We start from the raw sequence: 25,384 nt of genomic DNA, 5'->3' as shown, positions 1-25,384 counted from the left end.
TACAACTTCTTCCTCTTCCTCCTCCTCAGTCAGAAAGGTTCCACGCTCTCAAGTGCCAGAGATTGGATTAATTTTGAAAAATGAGTTTCCCTTGATTTGTGACAGAAATTAGTGCAGAGAATTAAAAAAAAAAAAACCACCCAGTGTGAATGTGTAGTGGGAGGGGCAGACGGGTTGGGTACGGGACAGGATGCTTAGAATAATTCTGCTGCCAAGTGAATCAGAGAGACTTGCAGCTCTCGGCGAGCACGGAACATACTCCTGCCCAGAGTTCAGACACAGTCAGCCCGAAATCACCACTGCATACTCCACAGAATGGACCTTTCAGCAGCCAAAGCCCCTAGTGCTGCAGACACGCCTGAGACTGTAAGTAGGCCGTGCATCTGGTTTGATTGCTCTTAGCGCTGCATCTTTTGTAGCCTGTTGCCTGACTACTTCTTTAGGCTGGGAGGGAGGCACGATGGGGAATTTGGTCCCGGCTCAGTCCTTCCTCTTGAGATGGTGAGCAACACTGTTTTCCACTCAGACCTGGGTCTGTTTTCTGGTTTGTAGCAGAAGGGAATTGCTTTCTCCGGGCGCTCCTCCGTGACAGAAGTGGCTTCTAGTTGAGGCCCTTTAGTAGCGGCATCCGTGAAGATTGTGGACGGCTCTATCGTCTGGTGTGAGGGCTCTTCCCTTCTCCCGACTGCGATCACTGAGTTTTGTCCAGGGGACACCCCGGTCATGGAGCCTCCTCCCCCACTCCATGCCCCGCAAGCAGCCCTGAGGACAGTGAAGTGTCCCTCTCTGGGACTGGGTAACATTTCTGTGGCAGCTGGCAGGTTTGGAAGCCTGGGATGCAGGCAGGTGTAGAATCCAGATTTCCTGTGGTGGGAAGGAGAGAAGAATGAGATAGAAGGCAGGACAGAAAGTCAGCTTGAGGTCTCTTAAGAGCGCTGTCCTGCTGCTAGATGCCGGTCGAGGTGGGCGGGCAAAGCTCAGATCCTCACTCTGCTAACTGTAGCTTTGGGCCACTAACAAATCTCTCTCCTTGCCTTACCCTTCCCATTTGAAAATCACTGTCTTTGCACTTCATGGGATGCTGGATTGTTTGAGGTCGTGAATGTGAAAGTAACTAGTACTTGGTAGGCATTTGCTAAGTGATGTAATTTTGCCCTTCATACCCCTTCTTCTTCCTTAGTGGCACATGGTACCATCAGGGATGCTGGGCTCTGCCCCTGTGTTGCCATCCTGGCTTCTTTCAAGGCAGCCCTTGTGGCCTCCAAGCTCTCTTGCTTGATGTCATAGATTTGATCTTGGCGTCAGCTTTGTTCAAGACCAGAGCCCCAGGTTGCCCCTTTAGCCTAGGTCGTGTGACCCCCTAGGACAAGGAGGTCTCAGGAAGAAAGTGTGAGTGGATCATGCTGGGTCTCAGAGGTCCTTTTTGAGTTAAGGATCGTGGGGACAGGGGCCCAAGTCAGGAGGCCATGTTATGAATCCTAGGGGGTCAGGGCTAATTCAGAAGAGTCATTTCTCATTCAGTTTTGAGTTCCCAAGTTCTGGATACCTATATTCATCTAGGGCAAGGGAGAAGGAAAAAAACATCTCGAAGAAAACTGCTCAGCAGTTCATCTGATTTCTGATTCCCAAGTACGTGTAGGGCACTGTCAGGGTGACACATTCCTTCTGGTTGTTTCGGCTAACCTGCTCATGGGTTTAGGTATCCCGCACGATCATCAGCCAGTTCCCAACAGACACACTCCCATTATGGGTGTGTGCCTGTTGAGGGGACTTTCTAGAACCTGTCTTGTTAATTAGCTTTACCCTGTGCTTTATCCTTGCTAACTGTGAGTTAATTGCTAATAAGAGTGTTTTCTTGTCAGTCACAAGTTTCCACCCCTTTCCCCAATTGAATTTCTGGTATTTCATCTTATATTTAGGTGAAAATCGTTTGCCCTTAGCCAGCCAGATTCCTCAATAACGGTCTGCGAGCTCTAACACGTTGCTAATTTTTATCAGTGATTTTGGAGACATTGTATCATCTGTACATTTTGGTCTACAGGGTGATACAAGAATACTTTTTATTTTAACTGGCATCGAAATCATGTATCACGGCATACCAGCCTTCAGTGGCTCTCCATCGCTCTTGTTTGAAATCCACTTTCCCATCACCGGCTGTGCCTTGTGTAGCCTGGTGCACCTACCTTCCCAGCCTCGTGGCTGTCACCTTCACACCTGGCTGCTGCCCTGTCCTGCTGCTAGCCCCAGGCACTTACGGTGCCCCCCTGCCAGGAGCGCCCTTTCTCTGGCTCTTGCTTGGTTGGCTTGCTCTGCTTTCAGGTGTTGCTTGGAGAAGGCCCTAGGCCATCTTATCTTTAGGGACTTCCTCCATCTTAAGTTTCCTTTCTCCCTTCCTGTCACATCACCTTATCTATTTCTCGCAGAGCACTTCTATCACAGCCTATAAATCCCTGGTGGCCTCACATTTGCGTGGCCCTCACTGCCTGCCCCACTGGCATCTCCGCCCCAGTGCTGGCAGAGGCCTTGTCTGTCTTATTCCACTGTTTCCCCAAGCCCCGAACTCAGTTCTCAACACCCAGTAGATACTCCACCAAAATTTCTTAAATGAATAGAGGTTTTGGACGATTAGTATCATGGATGACTTTTAAGTAGTCTGTGGCTGCAAGCTGATGGAGACAGTTCCATCTCCTCTGTGCCGGCCCCTCCCGGCCCCATCTGCCTCTGTCGCCGCTCTGGCACTTTGGGAGCACTCCAGACCTCGGGGCCCTGTTTCCCACTCCTGGCAAGCTGGTGGCTGGTATCTGGAGCAACCCTCTAACTGTTTGAAGCATCATTTTTGTTCTCAAAATGAAAACCACCTGTCTTCAAAGTGAGTTGCTTAAAACAAATACTTATTTCTTTACCGAGGCCTTCCTCCCCTTCTGCCTTTCCCCACCTCCTGCCAAGAATAATGGGAAAACCCTTCTATCTTGGAGAGTGGTTTTCCCTCTGGTCAGAAATCCAAAGCTGGAGGATTTATGACCCAGGGTGCTGAGCAATTGCTTTCCCCTGCCCTGCTGCTCTCAGATGTTCACACTGTTCTCCCGAGGGGCTCCCAGGGGTCCTGTGATGGGGGCTCAACCTTGGTCTTGCCCCACTTTGCATTTTGCCTTTAAACATCCTTCTTCCAGGTACGGAACCTAGCCCGGGGCACCACGGAGATGGTGGCAGGGTTGGGCACAGTGTCTGAGTAGTGTTCCATGGCAGGCTGCTTGCCAGCTCACCAACACCTCATACCACCTCCAGGGAGAAGCTACTATTGCCTGCATTTTAGAGATGGTGCAGTGAGGCTCAAGGAGATGAGGAAGGTTTTAAGCAGCCAGGATCAGAACCCAGGTTTCTCTGGCTTCCGAATCCTGTATTATTTGTTGGTGTTCTCAGGGTATCCCAGGTTTTGTTACCCATGATCTTCAGGTGAAAAAAAAAAGCTGGCAACTTCGTGTAGATACATGTTTGCATATGTGGAACTGCAACAAGTTTCCTGAAATAATAGTTGCCTTCACGGTGCGCGCTGCACTCTTACATTCTCCATTCTATTTAAAAAATGCTCGTCAGCACATAGCAGGACTCTGTTCCTTTTTAAGGCCAAGAAATATTCCATTGTATGTATATGCCACAGTTTCTTTATCCATTCATCCATCGGTGGACACTGAGCTGCTTCCCTATCTGGGCTGCCAGCGGCTGGGGGAGGGGGAAATGGGTGGTGCTGCTGGGGTATCAAGTCTCCACCGTGCAGGATGAGTCCGTACAGACGCCTGTTGTACAACACGGTGCCTATAGTTAACAGTACTGTACTGTGCACTTCACACTTTGTGAAGAGGGTAGGTCTCAAGTGTTCATGCCGCCACGGGAAAAAAAATACCAGCGAGGATCTTCTAAATGGATTGCATGGCTCACTAATTGGTGGCAACTCATGGTTTGAAAATAGTCTAAAAACACTAGCATAGGGGATATGTGCGTGCTTATTTTATGTGGAAGCCTGTATGAAGAAAGTTACTTTTAAAAATGCTTATCATGGGACACCTGGGTGGCTCAGTGATTGAGCATCTGCCTTCGGCCCAGGGCGTGATCCTGGAGTCCCGGGATCCAGTCCCACATCGGGCTCCCTGCATGGAGCCTGCTTCTCCCTCTGCCTGTGTCTCTGCCTCTCTCTCTGTGTGTGTCTCTCATGAATAAATAAATAAAATCTCTTAAAAAAATGCTTATCGCAGTATAACCTACGCATAGAAAACGAACTGGTGCAGCCACTCTGGAAAACTGTGTGGAGGTTCCTCAAAGAATTAAAAATAGACCTGCCCTACGACCCAGCAATTGCACTGTTAGGGATTTACCCGGAAGATTCAGATGCAATGAAACGCCGGGGCACCTGCACCCCGATGTTTCTAGCAGCCATGTCCACAATAGCCAAACTGTGGAAGGAGCCTCGGTGTCCATCGAAAGATGAATGGATAAAGAAGATGTGGTTTATGTATACAATGGAATATTACTCAGCCATTAGAAACAACAAATACCCACCATTTGCTTCAACGTGGATGGAACTGGAGGGTATTATGCTGAGTGAAGTAAGTCAATCGGAGAAGGACAAACAGTGTATGTTCTCACTCATTTGGGGAATATGAATAATAGTGAAGGGGAATATAAGGGAAGGGAGAAGAAATGTGTGGGAGATATCAGAAAGGGACACAGAACAGAAAGACTCCTAACTCTGGGAAACGAACTAGGGGTGGTGGAAGGGGAGGAGGGCGGGGGGTGGGGGTGAATGGGTGACGGGCACGGAGGGGGACACTTGACGGGATGAGCACTGGGTGTTATTCTGTATGTTGGTAAATTGAACACCAATAAAAATTAATTTATAAAATAAAAAAAAAAACAACAACAACAAAAAAAAAAAAAAAAAAAAAAAGAAAACGCACATGAGACTACAGCTTGTTGAATTTTCACAAACCGAACACATCTGTGTAAACAGCACCAGATCAAAACACACACCATTGCTTTAAGCCTCTTTGAATCAAGGGAGGCAAGGAGCGCAATAGAAAGCAACGTGCCCTCCGTTTGTTCTGAATTGTGCACATGCAGCTCACTTGATAGAATCTCTCTTTTTAGGGTCCCATGTTTTGTGTGTCCAGTGGCAGGGCCTGCCTGGTATTTTAGGTCTAACAACTCCTGAAGGAGTAGAACCGGGCCTCTGTGAGGACCATCTGAAATGGCCACAAAAGGAGGCTGAGGATGTGCCTGCTTGAGCGTGCACGAGGAGAAGGAGGAAGGAAGAGGAAGAGGAAGAGGAAGGGCCAGGGCCCCACAGTGGGTCTGGGAGCACTTGGCTGTGCGGATTTATGGTGATAGTAATCCAGACCGGTTTTACTGCAATGGGGCGGGGGTGGGAGTGGTGGGGGTGGTGGAGGGAACTTGTGATTAGAGTTCCAAGCCCCTAGAAGTCCACTGACTTTTGTGTAAACTAAAGAACATTCGCCTCTCACAGTGAGTACTGATCTTTAGAGGAAATTCTTAGCACACTGAATCAAACTTTCTCTTGGCAAAAGACCTGCATGTATCTCAGTACAAAAGCCAGCCAGATTAACTCTGCTTTCATGATGTATGGGTTCTGTAAGGTCATGCTGTTGGACAGACTATACCCAATTCCTCATAATGACGTGTGCAGAAACGAGAGGGGGTGAATACTCAAACGTGCTCTTAAATGTTACGTGCTGTTACATGGTTTTATTAATCTCTTTGTGAGCCACATTGATAGCTTTTAGACTGCAATCGCTTCCTTGAATCAGGGACTTTGGGATAATAATAAATCCTTTGTCTTTGTTGATTAGATAAGCTCGTATTCATTGTTCATTTTTGTGAAGGAGACTTTGAACTCTTACACATTTGGTGTGTGTTTCCTGGTGTTCTGGACCTATAGTGTTCACTATGGGTTTGTGTTTAATTCTGTATTTGTTGTGGAAGAAAAGCCCCGGGGCTGTAGCAAACACACCGTGGGACAAGAGGGAGCACCCCACTAGGGACAGGGAATGAGCATATCTGACTTACCATTCCTTTCTTGGTGCCCAGTGTTGGGCCACTAAGCACTTGACGAATGAATGGAAGGAGAGAGGAAAAACTCCTAGCTAGGGTTTAGTGGTGTGTACTATGTGCTTTGTCCCTTCTGTCCTAGCCTATGACATGGATACCTTATGTCCCTTTTTGCCCAGGGACACTTCTGGTGTATGCCTGCTGTCCTAGCATCACCCTCTCTCACTCTGAGGTGTCCTGGTTCCAGTGATAAATTGGTTCACTCTGAGAAGACATGAATAGACATTTTTCCAAAGAAGACATCCAGATGGTCAACAGGCACATGAATAGATGCTCAACAGGGCACCTGGGTGGCTCAGTGATTGAGCATTTGCCTTTAGCTCAGGTCGTGATCCTCGGGTCCTGGGATTGAGTCCTACATCGGGCTCCCTGCAGGGAGCCTGCTTCTCCCTCTGCCTCTGTCTTTGCCTCTCTCTCTGTGTCTCTCATAAAGAAATAAATAAAATCTCAAAAAAAGAGAGATGCTCAACATCACTGACCATCAGGGAAATATAGATCAAAACTGCAGTGAGGTATCACCTCACACCTATCAGAATGGCTAAAATCAACACAAGAAACAACAGGGTCAGTGAGGATATGGAGAAAGGGGAATCCCCATGCACTGTTGGTGGGAATGCAAGTCGGTGTGGCCACTGTGGAAAACAGTACAGAAGTTCCTCAAAAAGTTAAAAATAGAACTACCCTATGATCCAGCAATCACACTACTAGGTATTTACCCAAAGAATACAAAAATACTAATTCAAAGGGATACATGCACCTGATGTTTATATCACCATTCTCTGCAATAGCCAAATTATGGAAATAGCCCAAGTATCCATCTACTGATGAATGGATAAAGAAGGTGTGGTATGTACACACACACACACACACACACACACACACAGGAATATTACTCAGCCATATAAAATGAAACCTTGCCATTTGCAATGATATGGATGGAACCAGAGAGTATAATGCTAAGTGAAAGAAGTCAGTCAGAGAAAGACAAATACCATATGATTTCACTCACATGTGGAGTTTAAGAAACAAAATGAACGAGCAAAGGTGAATAAAAGAGAGGCAAACCAAGAAACAGAAAACTGTAGAGAACAAACTGGTGGTCACCAGAGGGGAGGTGAGGGCAGGGAATGGGTGAGATGTGATGGGGTTGAAGGAGTAAACTTGCTGTGATGAGCCCCGGGTGATGTGTGGAAGTGCTGAGTCACTGTATTGTACATCTGAAACTAATAGTACGCTGTATGATGACTAACTGGAACTTGCATAAAAGCTTTAAAAGAATAGAGAACCCAGAAGTGGACCCTGAACTTTATGGTCAACTAATATTCGATAAAGGAGGAAAGACGATCCACTGGAAGAAAGACAGTCTCTTCAATAAACGGTGCTGGGAAAATTGGACAGCCACGTGCAGAAGAATGAAACTAGACCATTCTCTTATACCATACACAAAGATAAACTCAAAATGGATGAAAGATCTAAATGTGAGACAAGATTCCATCAAAATCCTAGAGAAGAACAAAGGCAACACCCTTTTTGAACTTGGCCACAGTAACTTCTTGCAAGATACATCCACGAAAGCAAAAGAAACAAAAGCAAAAATGAACTATTGGGACTTCATCAAGATAAGAAGCTTTTGCACAGCAAAGGATACAGTCAACAAAACTCAAAGACAACCTACAGAATGGAAGAAGATATTTGCAAGTAACATATCAGATAAAGGGCTAGTTTCCAAAATCTATAAAGAACTTATTAAACTCAACAGCAAAGAAACAAACAATCCAATCATGAAATGGGCAAAGGACATGAAGAGAAATCTCACAGAGGAAGACATAGACATGGCCAACATGCACATGAGAAAATGCTCTGCATCACTTGCCATCAGGGAAATTCAAATCAAAACCACAATGAGATACCACCTCACACCAGTGAGAATAGGGAAAATTAACAAGGCAGGAAACAACAAATGTTGGAGAGGATGTGGAGAAAAGGGAACCCTCTTACACTGTTGGTGGGAATGTGAACTGGTGCAGCCACTCTGGAAAACTGTGTGGAGGTTCCTCAAAGAGTTCAAAATAGACCTGCCCTACGACCCAGCAATTGCACTGTTAGGGATTTACCCCAAAGATTCAGATGCAATGAAACACCGGGACACCTGCACCCCGATGTTTCTAGCAGCCATGTCCACAATAGCCAAACTGTGGAAGGAGCCTCGGTGTCCATCGAAAGATGAATGGATAAAGAAGATGTGGTTTATGTATACAATGGAATATTCCTCAGCCATTAGAAATGACAAATACCCACCATTTGCTTCAATGTGGATGGAACTGGAGGGTATTATGCTGAGTGAAGTAAGTCAATCGGAGAAGGACAAACAGTGTATGTTCTCATTCATTTGGGGAATAAGAATAATAGTGAAAGGGAATATAAGGGAAGGGAGAAGAAATGTGTGGGAAATATCAGAAAGGGAGACAGAACATAAAGACTCCTAACTCTGGGAAATGAACTAGGGGTGGTAGAAGGGTAGGAGGGCGGGGGGTGGGGGTGAATGGGTGATGGGCACTGAGGGGGACACTTGACGGGATGAGCACTGGGTGTTATTCTGTATGTTGGTAAATTGAACACCAATAAAAATTAATTTATTAAAAAAAAGCTTTAAAAGAATTAATTTGCTCTCAAATATTCTGGTTTGGATAGACAGATGGGGAAACTGAGGGCACAGAGAGGCCACATCACTTCCTAATGCCACCCAGCTAGTAAGAGGTAGTGCTGGGATTCTTTCCTAAGAGTCTGATGTCACATTTCATCATTCGATCACTAAGTTTTGCTGCCTCACAACTTAGGCCAAGGAATATGTAGTGGGAAGAAAAAAGCATTCTCTGTTTTTCAGTCTCACTGTTTAGTAAAAATAACTGCTGTGATGTGTGACTCAGGGCAGTAAGAGTGTGCTGGTGAAGACCCATGGAAATCCTAAATGTGCTTTCCCTGGTGAAGCTGGATACTTAGTATCCTAGAGTGCTAATACCATTCACATGTGTCTGGTGCTTCATAGTTTAAAAAACCCTTTCTTTTACATTATTCTTTTGAAACTTCATGTATACCCTGTGACGTGGGAGGCAGTATTTCTGTCTTACAAAGGAGGATGGGTGATCAGCAGGATGATGTGATCACCTGCCTGAGATTTTATAGCCAGAAAGAGAGCTGATCCAGGATTCACATCCTATTCTGCTTCCATCATCAGTGCATTCTCACTGTAGCAGAGGGCCCCCGCAGTCAGACGTGCTTATGCAGCTATTTCAGGGGTGCTGCTCATGGGTGGTTAGAAAGTCCTTTGAAGACTCATTACTGGAACACAAGGTTTTGCAACCTTGGCACCGTTGACGCTTTGGGCCATGTAGGCTATTGTGGGGGACCGTGCACTGTAGAATGTTGAGCAGCATCCCTGGCCTCTGCCCATGCTGGTAGCACTCCCCTCCTTTCCTCCCCCGGTTGTGAGAACAAAAATGTCTCCAGACAGTGTCAAATGTCCCCTGGGACATGGTTGCCCCTGGTTAGGATCCATTGGCCTAAGTTCAATAGCAGCATTTGAAAGAGGGAAAAAGACAACCTTGAAAATGTCAGACCTGTCATTTTCCTGCTTGAGTTTCTAAAGCATCAGAAAAACTATCAAAAGACCCACAAAGGGGCAGAAAAGGTGACAAGCAGCACATTTCATGTTGGATTTGGTTCCATACAAGAGTCTTGGGTCTCCCAAGGAAGGATACGATAGCCAGAGTTTTTTCAAGTTTAAAATCACACAATTAAAAATGTTTTTTTAATAAAAAAGTTAGAATAGAGATCAACTGAAAAAGGCACATATGCAATCTCCTGGGAGCCTGCTGCCCAGAAATAACCATGGTTCACACGATGCTTTACCTCCTCCTAACCTTTTCCAACATACATATATAAATCTTCCAGATAGGGCCATGCCACAAATGCTATTATAATCAGTTTTTAAATTTTTTAACCTTAAGTGTGCCACAATTACCTTTCCATATCTCTGATATAGAGCAACAACATTTATTTATTTTTTTAATTTTTATTTATTTACGATAGAGAGAGAGAGAGGCAGAGACACAGGCAGAGGGAGAAGCAGGCTCCATGCACCAGAAGCCCGATGTGGGATTCGATTCCGGGTCTCCAGGATCACGCCCTGAGCCAAAGGCAGGCGCCAAACTGCTGCGCCACCCAGGGATCCCGAGCAACAACATTTAAAAAGTATTTTTATTTATTTATTTGAAAGAAAGCGCACGAGCAGGGGTGAGTAGCAGAGGCAGAGGGAGAAGCAGACTCCCTGCTGAGCAGGGAGCTGGACACGGGACTCGATCCCAGGATCCTGAGATCATAAACTAAACCAAAGCAGATGCAACTGTGAGCCACCCAGGCACCCAAGAGCTACATCATTTTCAATGACTGCATAGTATTTCATCATATGGTTACAGTATAATTTATTCACTTGGTCTCCTATTGTAGACATTTGTTTCATTTCCAATTTTGTTTTTGGTATAACATGCAAAACTGTGATGAGCATTTATGTGTGTGTGTCCATGCCCTTCACAGCCTCTTTCTCCCCCGCCCTTCCAGAAATAAGGAAATTTTATCATCCATTGAACAAGATGCCTAATTCAGGGATGCCTGGGTGGCTCAGCGGTTGAGCGTCTGCCTTCGGCTCAGGGCCTGATCCCAGGATCTGGGATCGAGTCCTGTATCGGGCTCCCTGCGAGGAGCCTGCTTCTCCCTCTGCTTAGGTCTCTGCCTCTCTCTCTGTATTTCTCATGAATAAATAAATAAATCTTTTTTAAAAAGATCCCTAATTCATAGTGTGCTAGAATATATTACATACCTTTGCCCCTGAAAATTATGGGAAAATGCATTCATAAAAATTCGATTATGTACTAGATGTGCAGTGTGGTATGAAAAATTCTTTGGTTTTCTGATTAAATGATGACTAATAAGAAGCCATGTAGGTTTCATGCCCTGTTCATGAAAACCACTCTTAAACTGTAGATGGCTACTTCTTGAGTGGGAATTACAACCCAGTAAAGATCACTGAATCTTCCTTTAAGAGTTTGCTCATTGCTGAGAGAAACTTAGGGCTATGTTCTCATGGATTTTCATTGTTTGTGTATTTTTCTTATATGTGTTTAAAAATGATAAAATGATAAAAAATAAATGATAAAACGATAAATTTGTGGAAAAATCTTTAAATGGTACAGAAAGGCATAAAGTTCTCTCCTTTACTCTGCCTTTGTATTTTTTCATTCTCTAGAAATTTTCTATGCATATACAAACATTAAAAATGTGCAAAGAGGGGCACCTGGGTGGCTCAGTAGTTGAGCATCTGCCTTTGGCTCGGGTCGTGATCCCAGGGCCCTGGGATTGGGTCCCACATGAGGCTCCCTATAGGGAGTGTGCTTCTCCCTCTGCCAGTGTCTCTGCCTCTCTCTTTCTGTGTTTCTCATGGATAAATAAATAAAATCTTTTTAAAAATATGCAGAGATTTTCTCAAAACCCCAAACAGGTCACCGATTAAACAGAGTAGGTGTAGGCACGGCAAGATGCGTTAACTGAAGAGAGCTAATCAGTGCCCTGTTTTGGGTTGTTTCAAGCTTTTCTTTCTCTCCTGCAGCTAACTGGTCTATTTTATTTATTTTTTAAAAAATGATCTATTTTACATGGGTCTATCTGTAGGCTACATGCCTAGCAGTGGAGGGGTTGGGAGTCTGTGCCCTTAGAATTCTCGTAGATATTGTGAAATTGCCCATCCACTGGGAGTAGCTGGACTTGTTGCCATTAGGCCTTGTTTTCCTGCCTGGCATAAACTCTGGATTAATAAATCGGGAACACAAAGGTTGACCTGATCTCTGGGAAAGACCATCAAGGTTAGGAGGCCATGGCCTTGGAAGTGCTCAGGGAATATGCATTTACTGGTTTTCTCCTGGGATTGGCCAGAAACTGGCTTTTGCTTTTTTCAACCATGGGGTAAAAAGTATGTGTGTAAAGCCAGGAGACAATACCCAGGCAGGCACCTTTTTGATAACATTTGATGATGTGTCTCAGTCAGAATCTATGTAGCAAACGTAGCAAATGCACCATGCAAATTTGTAAAATAGGAAATGTACATGTAACATGCTCTAAGCATTTCCTGATCATTTCCACCCCTTTTTCTCTTCTATGAAGTCTTTTCTGATGTTTCTCCATTCCCCATCTTCATCTACTCCACACAATTTTTTGCACTTTCCTTTTTAAAAAAATGATCTTGATGGCCAGTATTGCATTTTATTATTGTATTGCCTTATTTTTGTCCAGCTCTGTCTCCCTGACAAAATTTGAACCAATACTTGGTCTCTAGTCTTCGTCACCCTCGTGTGGTGTCAGCACATATGTACTTTGATCGGCTGCTCGCTTTAGAATTGTCCTCATTTTATGGGGCCCCTGTGCCTGCTAATGGAGGTCCGTCCTTGGGCAGCCCCTGTCGTTGGTCTCCAGAAGGGTTCTCATTAAGTTCTCTGTCGCCTCACTTGTCAGAGCACTGCTTTCCCGCCTGGGGAAGGGCCCGGCAAGGTGCCGTCTCTTATTGGTTTGGTATTTGAAGCAGTGGAGGGTGGCAGACACTTGAAGATGGTTCTGTGAACCCCAGTGGGCACAGCAGCTGCTACAGCCCGGCCTAACAGTATGAAGGGCCTGTGTTTTCTGAGAAAATGCAAATGTTCACTCACTGCAGTCTTGACCAGGATTTTTTTGAGCTGGTCTGGGGTTAGCCACCCCGAGGCCGAGACACAGAGAAGAAAGCAGATCTCAGGAAACCTCTCCTATATCAGTGAGCCTAAAACTGGGCCAACTCTTGGGGTGCACCCCCTTTCCCAGTGTTCTAGCTACTGCTAGGAGGGATTTGTTGGGGCTCGGGTCTGCTTAGGTTTGGCCTCTGGCCAGGCTCCTTGCAGGGGATGCAGGGGCCATCCTCTGCTTCCTCCAGGCCTTTCTCTCCTCTGCTTTGTCTGAGGCTTACCCTGGGGCCCTGCTGATGTGGCTCCACTGGGAGCTTCCTGGAGGGTGGCCTGGAACCTCAGCCGAGAGTCTTGAAAAAGAAACAAACTGAAGAACTTTTATTTGTTTATTTTTCTTATTGTTCAAGTAATAAATGTTCTCTTAGAGCAAATAAGGAGGACTTTTTAGAGGCAGGCAATGTGAACCAAGGGCAATGGCCTTTGGAGCCAAATGGTTCTAGGTTGGAATGTGGGCTCTGGGACTTTCTCCTGAAGGAGCTATGATCAGCTGGATTGTGTCCCCTCCATATGGTGAAGCCCTAACTTCCAGTGCCTCGGGATGCTACTGTATTCGGAGACAAGGCCTTGAAAGAGGTATTCGAGTTAAAATGAGGGCACTAGGGTGGGCCCTCATGTAATCTGATTTGTGTCCTTATGAGAAGAGGAGATGAGGGCACAGGGAGACACCAGGATGTGCACACAGAGCAAAGACCACGCGAGCACACAGCAAGAAGGTGGCCCGCTGCTAGTCACGGAGACAGGCCTCACATGAAACCTGCTGACACCTGGCCTTGGACTTGTTGTCTCCAGGACTGTGAGGAAATACATTTTTGTTGCTGAAGCTCCTCAGGCCGTGCTATTTGTTAAGGCAGCCCTAGCAAACGAACACAGGTGCTGTTAGCAAGTCAGCTGCTCCAGTTTTGCTTCCCCCGCGCTAAAGAGAGGAGCACAACACCTACCTCTCAAAGTCGAGGCGAGGGACAGCCATGATGCCTGGCTTCTAGCAGGTGCTCAGGAACAGTGCTCGTGATAATGCCAATTTAGTAAGATAATGGTAGAAACCACTGCCAGCTCCTCCACCTGGGTTTTCTGGCCTCAGCCTCATTTGAGGAGGTTTGTTTGTTTGTTTGGTATTTTCTTTTAAAGTCTTTTTCAAACAGGGTTGCCAGAAACTCCTGGGATAGGGGGAGGTGGACCCTTTATGGGTCTAGCAAGCAATGAAGTATTTGCTTCTGAGCCCTCCTTTTCATCCTTTTCATCTTTTCACATATCGGGCCTCCAGGCACATTGTTATTTGGGACAAGGATTCTGCTGCTAGATCACTAAAACCTTCAGTGGGGTGTGAATATTTACCGTCCCTAACATCCCCCCACATGTAACATCCACTGTGTTCATCTGCTTGAGCTGCTGCAACAAAGCACCACAGCCTGGGAGGGCCTACACGGCAGAAAAGTGTTTTCTCATGTTCTGGAAGTCCAAGATCAACATGTGGGCAGGGCTGGTTCCTTCTGAGAGCCGCGAGGGGGAATCGGTTCCCTGCCCGCCCTCTGGCCTCTGCTGGGTTGCTGGCCATGTTGGGCTTTCCTTGGCTTGTAGAGGCATCATCCTAATCTCTGCCTTCATCTTCACATGACATTCTCTCTGGGTGCGTGTCTCCACATCCAAATCTCTCCTTTTGATGAAGATGTCAGGCACACCGGGTGAGGGCCTGCTTGAATGACCTCATCTAAACTTGATCGTCCACACAGACCCCGTTTCCAAATAACGTTGCATTTGCAGGTCCTGGGCATTAAAGCTTTAACATCTTTTTGGAGAATACAGTTCAAGCCGTACAGCAATTTTATCAGAAGTGACTGTGCCAGCAGTGGGTGTGTGCCAGCGGCGGCAGCTGCCTGGAGAAGTCCCCTGGTGTGGTCCGCCCCTCCTGTCCATCATGCGGTTTGCAGCTCACAAGTCACCTCCTCAAAGAGGCCGCTGTCAATAGAGAGGGGTTGAATGATTAAGTAGATTGCTGAGCAAGATTAAAATGCGACTGAGAATTATGCTGATATTTTTCCCTTCAAAGTGGGAGAGGGCTTGTTTCTACCCCACAGAGATGTTACTTGTAGCGTTCTTGGGTATGTTAGTGTAGCACCACTACACATGCTATTTAAATAGCATTTTATGGCTGTGAATGGAGACATCGGGCATCCTCCGAATGTCATCGTGTTTCCTGTTCTGTGTGCAGAGCGTGGCAAGAGGACTCCATTTGTTGGATTTGGATTTTTTTTTGTAGTGACTCACAATTTGATTATGATTTTACAGTAATTCACAGAGCAGAACTGGCTAGCACCCTTCTCTGAAGGACATCCCAGGTCTAGAAAAACCCATGAGTTAAGAGTAAGGGAAGCATTTACTGAATGTAGTTAATCAGTTAGTGTTTACTGAGCATGTTCTATTTGCCAAAGCCATGCTAGGTACTGTGCAGATACAGAGATGGTATAAGCAATAGGTATAGCCTCCAGCAAACACATGAATAAAACAGTTGGAAAATATACAGTAATACTTACAATGTTGTACAAGAGTGTGTACTATAGAAATGAAGCGGAAAGGAGCATCTATTGTGGGTCCGAGGTCAAAGAAGGGCTTGGTGCAGGAGCTCAGCTTAGTTAGGGCTGCACCGGGAAGGGTAAGAGGTCCCAAGAAGAGGAGGAAGATGGTGAGCCTGAGACAGCACTGCCATAACATTGCTAAGCTATGTGATAGTCCCAATGTACAGTGAGCCACCTTGTTTTAGTAAAACTAATTTTGTTCAAGGAGTACCTGGGTGGTGCAATTTGGTTGGCTGCCTGACTCTTGGTTTTGGCTCAGTTCCGATCTCAGGGTCATGAGATGGAGCCCTGTGTTAGGCTCCATGCTCAGCATGGAGTCTGCTTGGGTTTCTCTCCCCCTCTCCCTCTGCCCCTTCCCACTGTGTGCACTCTCTCTCTCTAAAATAAATAAATAAATCTTAGGAAAGAAAGTTTAAAAAAATTTTTAATGAATTTTGTTTAGAACATAGATATGATATAATTTGTAATAGGAAAATATCAGAAACAACAAAGTGCCCTTCAACCTGGGAAGAGTAAATTATAGTATCTCCAGACAATGAAATATTCTATAGCCAGAAAAAAGACTGCAAACACTTTTTACTGATATGAAGAGACTTTCCAAATATATCGTTAAGTGGGAAAGGCAAGTTGCAGAACAGTGTGAATAATACGCTAATGAATAAGAAACTGGAAGATGTCCAAGAAACTAATTACAATTAGGAGCAGCAGTGGTAATTACCCTGGAGTGTAAATGGGGGTAATGGGAGCTAGAGCATGTGTGCACTGTGCACCTATTTTAGAGATTTGAATGATGTTAATGTGTCCTATTCAAAAGGCTAAAAAGAAAGGTGTGATGTTGGTAGCATTTGGTCACATTATTGCTGCTCATAAATGGATTTAAATGTCTCAGATGCTTTGCCTTGGGGGTGCATAATGAATGAAAATAACCAGCTCCACTAGACATCTAAGGGATAAGTTCTTGCATTTGCCCAGAGAATGAAATTCTCTTGACCAGATTTTTGCTTTTATTGGTTATCACTAGAAATGTTTCACACATATATTAGAATAGAGAGAATAGTATAACGGACCCCTTTGTACCCATCATCCAGTTTCAGCAGTTGTCAGCTGCTGGCCAATCTTGTCTCATTGCTTCTCCCTCCTCCTTACTGTCCCCCATCTACCCCTGACCTTGATTCTTTTAAAGGCAGGGCCTTTCTGATTGTGTTATTTGGAATTATCACTCTGTTCCCCTGAGTCCCACCATGGCCCCAGACATGCAGGGCAAATTAGATGCTTAAAGGTGGAAAAAAAAAAAACTTTAACGGTTTGGCTCATCTCAGGTGCATTTTCCTTTACTTAAAAAAAGTTTTTTTTTTCAATTGTGGTGAAATAGACACAGCATGAAACTTATCACCTTAACCATTTTTAAAGGTACAGTTTAGTAGTGTTAAGCATATTCACGTTGTTTTGCAATCTCCAGAACTTTCCTCTTGCAAAACTGAAACTCAGTACCCATTAAAACAACACCCTCCGCTCCCCCCTCCCCTCAGCCTCTGGCAACCACCCTTCTGCTTTCTGCATCTGTGAATCTGACTCCTCTGGGGACCTCATATACGTGGAGTCATCCAGTGTGTGTCCTTTCTTGACTGGCTTATTTCATGTAGCATAGGGTCTCCACGGTTCATCTGTGTTGTAACGTGTCAGAATTTTCTTCCTTTTAAAGGCAGAATAATATTCCATTGTCGGGCTCTACCACATTTTGTTTATCCAGTCATCTGTCAGTAGACTCTGGGGTCGACTTTACTTTCTGCCCCCTCTTAGAATATAAGGTGCCATGGCTCATAATAGTTTGATGTGATAGCACATCTGAATGTAGCAGCACACATTCCTCCAGTTAAGGGAATGGTTCTGAGTGACTTGAGAGTTTTTATGCCAAATACTTGCCTCGAAAAGATCAGTAGACCTTTCTTTCTGCTCTTTTGACCAAGAGCACCTTTTTCTCACAAAGCTCTTACATTGAATTTTGTCTCTCACTAGATTAGATTATGAATTTAAAGAGTAGGGCCAGGACTAGGGAGGTATCTTCCTTTGCCTAGTACCTGGCACCGTGCTTGGTGCTGGCTGGGTGCTCCGGATATATTTGTTACAGAATGAACTGTACTTTGAGCAAGGCACGTAACGGTATCAGTGTAATGAGGGAGGTGAACCAGAGGAATTCTAAGGCTCTGTTTGGTTCTAACATTGTTTGGATCCATTATTAAATCTGATGATGAAAACTTCTGACTCTGGAAGACAAGAAAGTAGGGGATAGGGGAGACACGTTTTTGGATAGATAAGATCTATTTCAGTGCCAATTCCGCTATACCCCAGAGGTGGTCATCTACAAATAGAACCATCCCAGGATATAGTATTTCTTAAAATAACATTTTAGATTTGCGATTTCCTCTTTGTGTGGTGGTAATACTGGTTGAATAACAAAAGCTATTGGCTAAAAAGTTATTTTGAGTTTAGCTGAACTGTGTACCACATTTCCTAGATGTGCATGGATAGAAAACAAACCTCCTCTTGACGTCATCATCTTTACAAAGAATCCCATAGGAAGTCTTAGTGATAATTTTACCATGAGAAGAAGTCAAAGCAATAAGCAACAGAGGAAAATGAAGATTCCAGAATTAGAGCTCAAAAAGCTGGTAAGAAAATATGGAGGGAGATGTGATTTGAGTATTGAATCTTGATTTACTGAACTTTGTGCTGGTTTCTGCATTTTTGTTTTAAGCCTGGTTTCCAAAAGTCTCTTGTTAGCAACCAGATGGTCGTCAAATAATTGATATATGTTCATTTTAAGCCCATTTGGGCAACAGTGGCCTGTATTTTCCAGTAGAAAGATTTAGTAATTCTGTTGGCCTTTGAATGCCAATAGGGTTTTTTTTGGGGGGGGGGAGTTGAGTTCTCTAATGTCTTGGAAGTAACCTCTGGAAAATTGGAACCAATGAATTGATTGCATGATGTACTTGGAATAGAAATGAAGAATATGGATACAGTTTATTTCAGTTTACAACTACCCAGCCTTAGAAGTGGCTAAATTTGTAAAATTAGAAGAGATTTTTTTGTGTGTGTGTGTTTAGTTTTTCTCCCCATTTGTTTTCTGAAACTTGAGTTAATGAATAGGAATAGACATTTAAAATACACTCCTGATTTTATTCCCCACTTTTAAAGAGTTGTTCAAAACCCTAGGGTCTGCTGTTCTGTCATCTTACTAAATACTTTTCAAAGGAAGAAAATGTAAAAAAAAAATGCGGCTTAGGGGTGCCTGGCTAGTTCAGTTGGAATAGCGTGCGACTCGATCTCAGGGTTGTGAGTTCGAGCCCCATGTTGGGTGTAGGGATTACTTAAATAAAAAGAAAACTTTTTTTTTAATTTTTATTTATTTATGATAGTCACAGAGAGAGAGAGAGAGAGGCAGAGACACAGGCAGAGGGAGAAGCAGGCTCCATGCACCGGGGGCCCGACGTGGGATTCGATCCTGGGTCTCCGGGAAAGCGCCCTGGGCCAAAGGCAGGCGCCAAACCACTGCGCCACCCAGGGATCCCAGAAAACTTTTTTTTTTAAAGCAAGACTTAGATTGCGATAAAAGGGTCATAAGTTGCCTCCTTGTTTGGCAAGCCTTAATAGTCTGTTTTTGAACTGGAGAAATGCATTGGTGATTGTGGGAATGTGCTAGTAACCAGCACACTGTGATGCCGAAAATGGTGAAAAAGGCAGTAGAGTTCTGTCTGAAGAGCCTGTTATACTGGTGAGGATTCCTCAATGCCGACTCTCGGGGTGGAGATGAGGTAATGCCAAAGAACAGCAATGCTGTGGAGGGAGATGCCCTTTTAATTCATTGATACTGCTCAGAATGTTACTAGGTGTTTCCAGAAAGAGCCTGTCTTTAAAAATGCTGTGCACTCTCTGTTTGAGTCCGTGTGGTACAAGGCCTTCCTTTCCTCTCCTCCCTCCTGCACCATGGTTGGCTTGTCTCCATTGTTTTGGGTGGTGACCTGGGATCTGAGTGGACCATGTAGCCAGGCCTTCAGCAGTAGGGCTCTGGGCAGCACCAGCTCCAGGTACCTCATTGCTGGGGAGATCAGTTTCCTGTGGCTGCTGCAACAAGTTACCCAGGTGGGTAAAAACAACAGAAATGTATTCTTTCACAGTTTTGGAGGACAGAAGTCCAAAATCTAGGTGTCAGCAAGGCTGTGTTCTCTCCAATAGCTCTAGGAAAGAATCTCTTCTTTGCCTCTTCCAGCTTTGGGGGGCTCCTGGCCTTCCTTGGTTTCCGTGGCTTGTGGCCACATCATCCAACCGCTGCCTCTGTTTCCACATCACCTTCCCCTAGATCTGTCCTCTCCCCTGTGTGTCTCTTAGGATCCTTGTCATTGGATTTAGGGCCCACTCAGGTCATAAACAGTCATCTCTTCATCTCATGATCCTTATATCTGCAGAGATCTCTTTTCCAAATGAGGTCACAGTCACAGCTTCTGGGAATGGGGACATAGACCTATCTTTTGGGGAGGCGGGTAACCGTTCAATACACCACAGTGAGAACGCCAAGCCAGGATGGGGCCTCTGCAGAAACCACACTGGGAGGCCTTGAGAAGGAAGCAGAGAGAATGAAACCCTTCTTGGGTAATACTGTATGGCAGCTCGTGTTTGCATTTGCTTAATCACCATCATCTTCGTTGTTATTATGTGGCAAATTATACATGATATAAAAGTTACCATTTTAAGCACTTTAAGCACACAGTTCTGTGGCAGTAAGTACACTAATGCTGTGGTGTGACCCCCACCATGGCCCATCTCCAAAACCTTCTCATCTTGCCAAACTAAAACTCTGTACCCATTAGCCATGAGCATGCCCCTAAGCCTCCACTCCAATTATTATTATTATTTTTTTTAATTTATTTATGATAGTCACAGAGAGAGAGAGAGAGAGGCAGAGACACAGGCAGAGGGAGAAGCAGGCTCCATGCACCGGGAGCCTGATGTGGGACTCGATCCCGGGTCTCCAGGATCGCGCCCTGGGCCAAAGGCAGGCACCAAACCGCTGCACCACCCAGGGATCCCTATTATTTTTAAATCTTTTAAATTTTTGTTCTATTTTTAGAAGCATCATGTGATCTTTTAAAAATCTGCCTAGTCATTGAAAAACCACTTAAAAAAGAACTTCATTGAGGCATGTTTTACATATTATATAAGTCACTCATTTCAAGCATACATTTTAATGATTTTTTAGTAAATGTACACAGTTGTGTAACTGTCACCATAAAGTGCTTTAGAACATTATCACCACCCCAATAAGATCCTTCATGACTATTTATAGTTATTTCTCATTCCCACCCCCAGCCCAACTGCATATTGCCTGTTTCTATGGATTTTCCTTCTCTCAATGTTTCATATAAAGTTTTATTTAAAACTAAAAAATACATTTTTTTCTGGATTGTAATATATAGAGAAATACAACCCCATCCCCTGAGAGCTCGTTAGAAATGCAGACTCTCAGGCTCTACCCTGGACCTATTGAAATAGAATCTGCATTTTAACAAGATCTCCAGGAGATTCTTATGCATATTAGATTTACAGAAGCACTGATACATTGTATTTACTTTGTCCCCTTAATATATTAGGAGCATTTCCCCCAAAATCATTAAATCTCTTCTGAGAACATTTAAATCCCGTTATAAGAATATACCACAATCTATTTAACCAGGCAATTCAGGGCAGACATCAGATTTCCCTTTTTTTTTGGCCACTGAAAATAAAAGTGCGATGACCATTTTTGCATGTAAATCTTTGTGCATAGTTTTCTATTCACTGTGCCAGTAACTCCATTTCTAGGAATTTATCCTAAGGTGGTAATTATAGACATATTACCAAAATTGAGAAAGTGTGTATATATGTTGATTAGGGTAGTTGGCCTTTTATTTTACTTTATTTTATTTTATTTTATTTTATTTTATTTTATTTTATTTTTATTTTTAAAAGATTTTATTTATTTATTCATGAGAGACACACAGAGAGAGGCAGAGACATAGGCAGAGGGAGAGAGAGAAGTAGGCTCCATGCAGGGAGCCTGATGTGGGACTGGATCCCGGGACTCCAGGAACACACCCTGGGCCAAAGGCAGGTGCTAAACCACTGAGCCACGCAGGTGTCCCTTATTTTATTTTTTAAAAAGATTTTATTTATTTATTTGAGAGAGAGCATGCTTGTGCATGAGAGAGCATGAGCAGAGGGGAGAGGGACAGAGGGAGAGGGAACAGCAGACTCCTCACCGAGCAGGGAGTCTGATGCAGAGCTCGATCTCAGTACCCTGGGATCATGACCCTAGTCGAAGGCAGACACTCACCCGATTAAGCCACCCAGATGTCTAGTAGCTGGCCATTTAATGCACTGGATTCCTGGAAACCAGACTCGAAGTCCAGCAGGTAGGGAACATTTGGATCCCAAAAATGGGATGTTAGAGCCTCTTGCCAACTCTCCCCTCCACCTTCTTGAGCATCAGCTTCACTATTGAATGAGATGAATGAACAAATGAATGAATGAAAATGGCACCAAGAAGTGGAATACAGGTTGTCCCTCAGCAGCAGTAAGATAGAATGGGGCAAAAAAGCTGGACTTGTCTGGAATAACTTTCGCATCTGTTGTATCCTCACTGACCCTCTGCCTGCCACTGGTCACTTCTGCCCTTGCACGTGGCCCAGAGTGTCCCTCTGGAAGATCTTGCTGCTCAAGCAACCTGTCGCTTCTTACTCCTAGGTGAGGATTCGTGCTCATGGGCATTGTGATGGGCTCTTCCTCAGAACACACTAGGCTTCAGATTCCATTTTTCCACTTGTCAGGATTGTGGGTTCTTAAATATTTCTGGTTTCCTGAGTTCCTAGGTCCTTGGGAAGTATATGAGGAGATCAGGCCTTGCATGTCCACCTCTTGTCTGCCCCATGGCCAGGTTCATTAGGGTGAGGAGGAATTGCATGAGTCTAAGGAGAGGGTCCAGAATCTTCCCGTTACCTTTTCTGCACTGCCATGTTCTTTGAGATTTCTACTGCTATCAAGTTTCCTGGGGAAGAACCATTTCTTCTTTTTTCTTGGGGTGGTAGTGAGAAGGGAGGAAGAGGTTTTGAATGTGCTCATTCTTGAGGTTTCACATCCAGCCAGCTGCTTCAGAGGATTTGGGACCAGGCTGTCATCTCACTGGAAGGGCAACCTTTTTGCTCCTCTAGATGGTTGATCACACACCAGAGTGTATAGCAGTACCTCTGGGAGGGCTTGGTACATAGTGTACTGAGCCATAGTCACAGGGATTCTGGTTTGTAGGTATGGGGTGGAGTCAGAGAATCTGCATATCTGACAGGCTCCTGGGTGATGCTGCTGTTTTGGGACCCCACTTCCAGAACCACTGCTCTAAACTACTCCCCTCACCCCCTCTGCTTCCCCTTCAGTCACTTCTAAGTAGGCAAAGCAAGGCTCTGGAGGACCAGTGTGTTTAAGGGTCTTGCAGTGAGGGATCAGGTTAAGACTTCTAGATGCAGTGCCTGTGCTGTGTGCTTACTTGCTCGCCTAATGATACTTAGCTCTGAAGACAGGCCTCTCCTAGTATAAGGACCAGCAGCTCATTCAAATTACTGAGGTTATTGAGTCATTTAGGGAAATAGGAAACTTGGGATAAGAACAGGAGCCCCAGGCCCTTAGGGCCTCATGGGAACTCATCCAGAAAGCCGGCAGGCATGGGGCACTTGAAGGCCAGCTGTGTGCCCTTGAACTTCCATTGTCACAGGGCAGAGCTGAATGTTACAGCCTTTCAGCCCCTGCTCTTTCTGTTGACTTCCTTTCTTCCCTGTAGGGTTGTTCCCTCAGCCAGGACAGGGCAGGGCAGCTTCTTCCTGAAGGGTTCAAGTGGCAATGGGCCCTTTCTCCACAGGTCCCCAGCCCATCAGTGGCAGAAGCTGCTGTCCTCACTGAAATGAGTCGTCATGTTGCGTTGTCATGACGCCTTACCTTTTCTGTTTACCCCCAAAGGCTTAAGGACAACTGTTGGGAGCTGGGGAGGGTTAGGGGAGATGGAGGGAATCTTGATTCAACTTGGTCTTCGATGCTGAGTCCTCACTTAATGGGTCTTTCCAGTCTTGGTGGTGGCTGTGTGCTGTTTCAGTACAGATTCAGGTGGTAGGTGGTTGGCAATTTGGTATAAATGAGAAGTACATTAAAACATTCAGGATAGCAAGGGCTCCTATAAAAACTAAGAGAGTAATTTGGCTTAAAGGGCCAGGCTGCCAAGCTAGATTTCCACTTAATTCTGTTGTCAGCCCAGGGATATCACTGCCCTGTGGACATCCCCCTCCCCCGTTTACCCCTGTTGTTGGGAGTTTGCTCCAGAGAGTTGCATCTGTGAGGCATTCCCCCCCTTTCTGCGTTCCTTTCTACCCCCAGCTTCTTCTTTCAGCCTCTGCTAGACCATCTGAGCAAGAATCCAGGCCCAGGTCATAAATGTTTCTGTATCAGATTCCCTTCAACAGCACAGGGTGATTCCAGCTCCCCCATGGAAGTGTGGCTATTTATCAATGGTATGGTATTTTGAGAGTTCTGACTTTAGATCATTTTGAAGAAGGTATCTTCTGAGGTCTTTATTTTCTGTAAACTGTCAGAAGCAGCTAAGTCCTTTGGGGGTGGGTGCAGATTCTTGGTACTCTCTGTCATCCTTTGGGCTAGTCACATTGCTGCTAAATTTCAGCTGAGCTCCATGTGCACACGGTAAGGTAAGGACACCATCTTATTTTTGCCAGTGTGCGAGAAGGTAAATTAGGCTGTGGTGCTTGAGAGTGAAATTATTAAATATCAATGGGGGATAATAAATGTGAAGTAGCATGCAAATCCTTTGATATGAGAGCTGTTTCAGTGAAAACACAGCTGCTAAGATACTTCCCTAGCTATAATTGAGAACGTAATTTTCTTTAAGGCCATTTCAGCCACATCTTTAGTGGCCTTTGGGTCATTAAGAAACACAAATGTGGGTGAGTCTCTGAAAAAGATGAATAAACATGGAGTGGAGGATGCTTGTAATGCAGGATGGCAACATCGAGGGCCTAGGCATTCCAAATAGACCAGAGACTAATTTGTTGTGGGGTTTATTAATAGACTGGAGTCAACACTTGACTAATACGGCCAATTCTTCCATTTGGAGTTAATGTTTACACAAAAACTTCCCCAGTAATGGATGGTTTAGAGTAAGCAGGCATGTCGGCTTAAGACATAGTACTAATATTTCTTGAGAAAAATTGAACGAGGCGTGCTGTTTAAATCAATAATTGAAAATGAGAGGTAGAACTTGCCTAAAGAAAAGGGAAAGGCGAAATAAGAGCAGTTAATTGGAAGAAAATCAAGCCCACCCAATATTTACATGGTTTAGAGGCCAAGTGAATATGAAAGAAAAGAAACCCTTCTCTAGTTCCATAACGTCATCACTTTCCTGGCATATTGTGGAGCCTTTGATGGTGGTATGGTACTTTCCTTAGCTAACAGGAATGGAGGCTAACAGGAATGGAGGGAGTGTTGCCGGGCATTGGTAGTGTACTTGTGGAGAGATGTGCCTTAAGTCAGGGTGGACCCCTTCTGCCCGAGAGTCTGATAAAATCCCCTAATGTCAGATCACAGATGGAATTTCCAGACTGTGCTCTGGGGACTCGTGACAAATTCTTTGTGAAAACTCTGTATGACACTGCTGGATGGAAAGGTTTTCAGGGAGGGGATTGGGGGAAGTGCCGTTCAGCTGTAGCTTTACTTATCACCCCCACCCTCAGAAGCCCGGATGGAGTGATGCTCAGACAGCCTCTTGGCAGTCCTGGCTGTGTTTTGAGG

At 44.8% G+C, this 25,384-nt stretch overlaps 1 protein-coding gene across 4 annotated transcripts in view; it reads left to right on the top strand.

The window, feature by feature from the left end:
• SH3KBP1 (SH3 domain containing kinase binding protein 1) overlaps positions 1 to 25,384 on the top strand; it is a 336,529-nt gene that overhangs the window by 89,486 nt on the left and 221,659 nt on the right. The window contains exon 1 of one of the 4 annotated variants that reach the window (XM_055337565.1): positions 236 to 366. The exons of the other annotated variants lie outside the window; for them this stretch is intronic. Within the exon in view, the coding sequence (XP_055193540.1) occupies positions 316 to 366 (51 nt within the window). The 5' untranslated portion in view covers positions 236 to 315. Of the gene's footprint in view, positions 1 to 235; positions 367 to 25,384 lie in introns of those variants that run through there. 4 annotated transcript variants of the gene reach the window in all.

Source organism: Nyctereutes procyonoides, unplaced genomic scaffold (genome assembly GCF_905146905.1).
Source record: "Nyctereutes procyonoides isolate TBG_1078 unplaced genomic scaffold, NYPRO_anot_genome, whole genome shotgun sequence".
Classification (NCBI taxonomy): Eukaryota; Metazoa; Chordata; class Mammalia; order Carnivora; family Canidae; genus Nyctereutes; species Nyctereutes procyonoides.
Note: the sequence above shows the minus strand (reverse complement) of the source record. Positions and strands in the feature narration are given on the sequence as shown.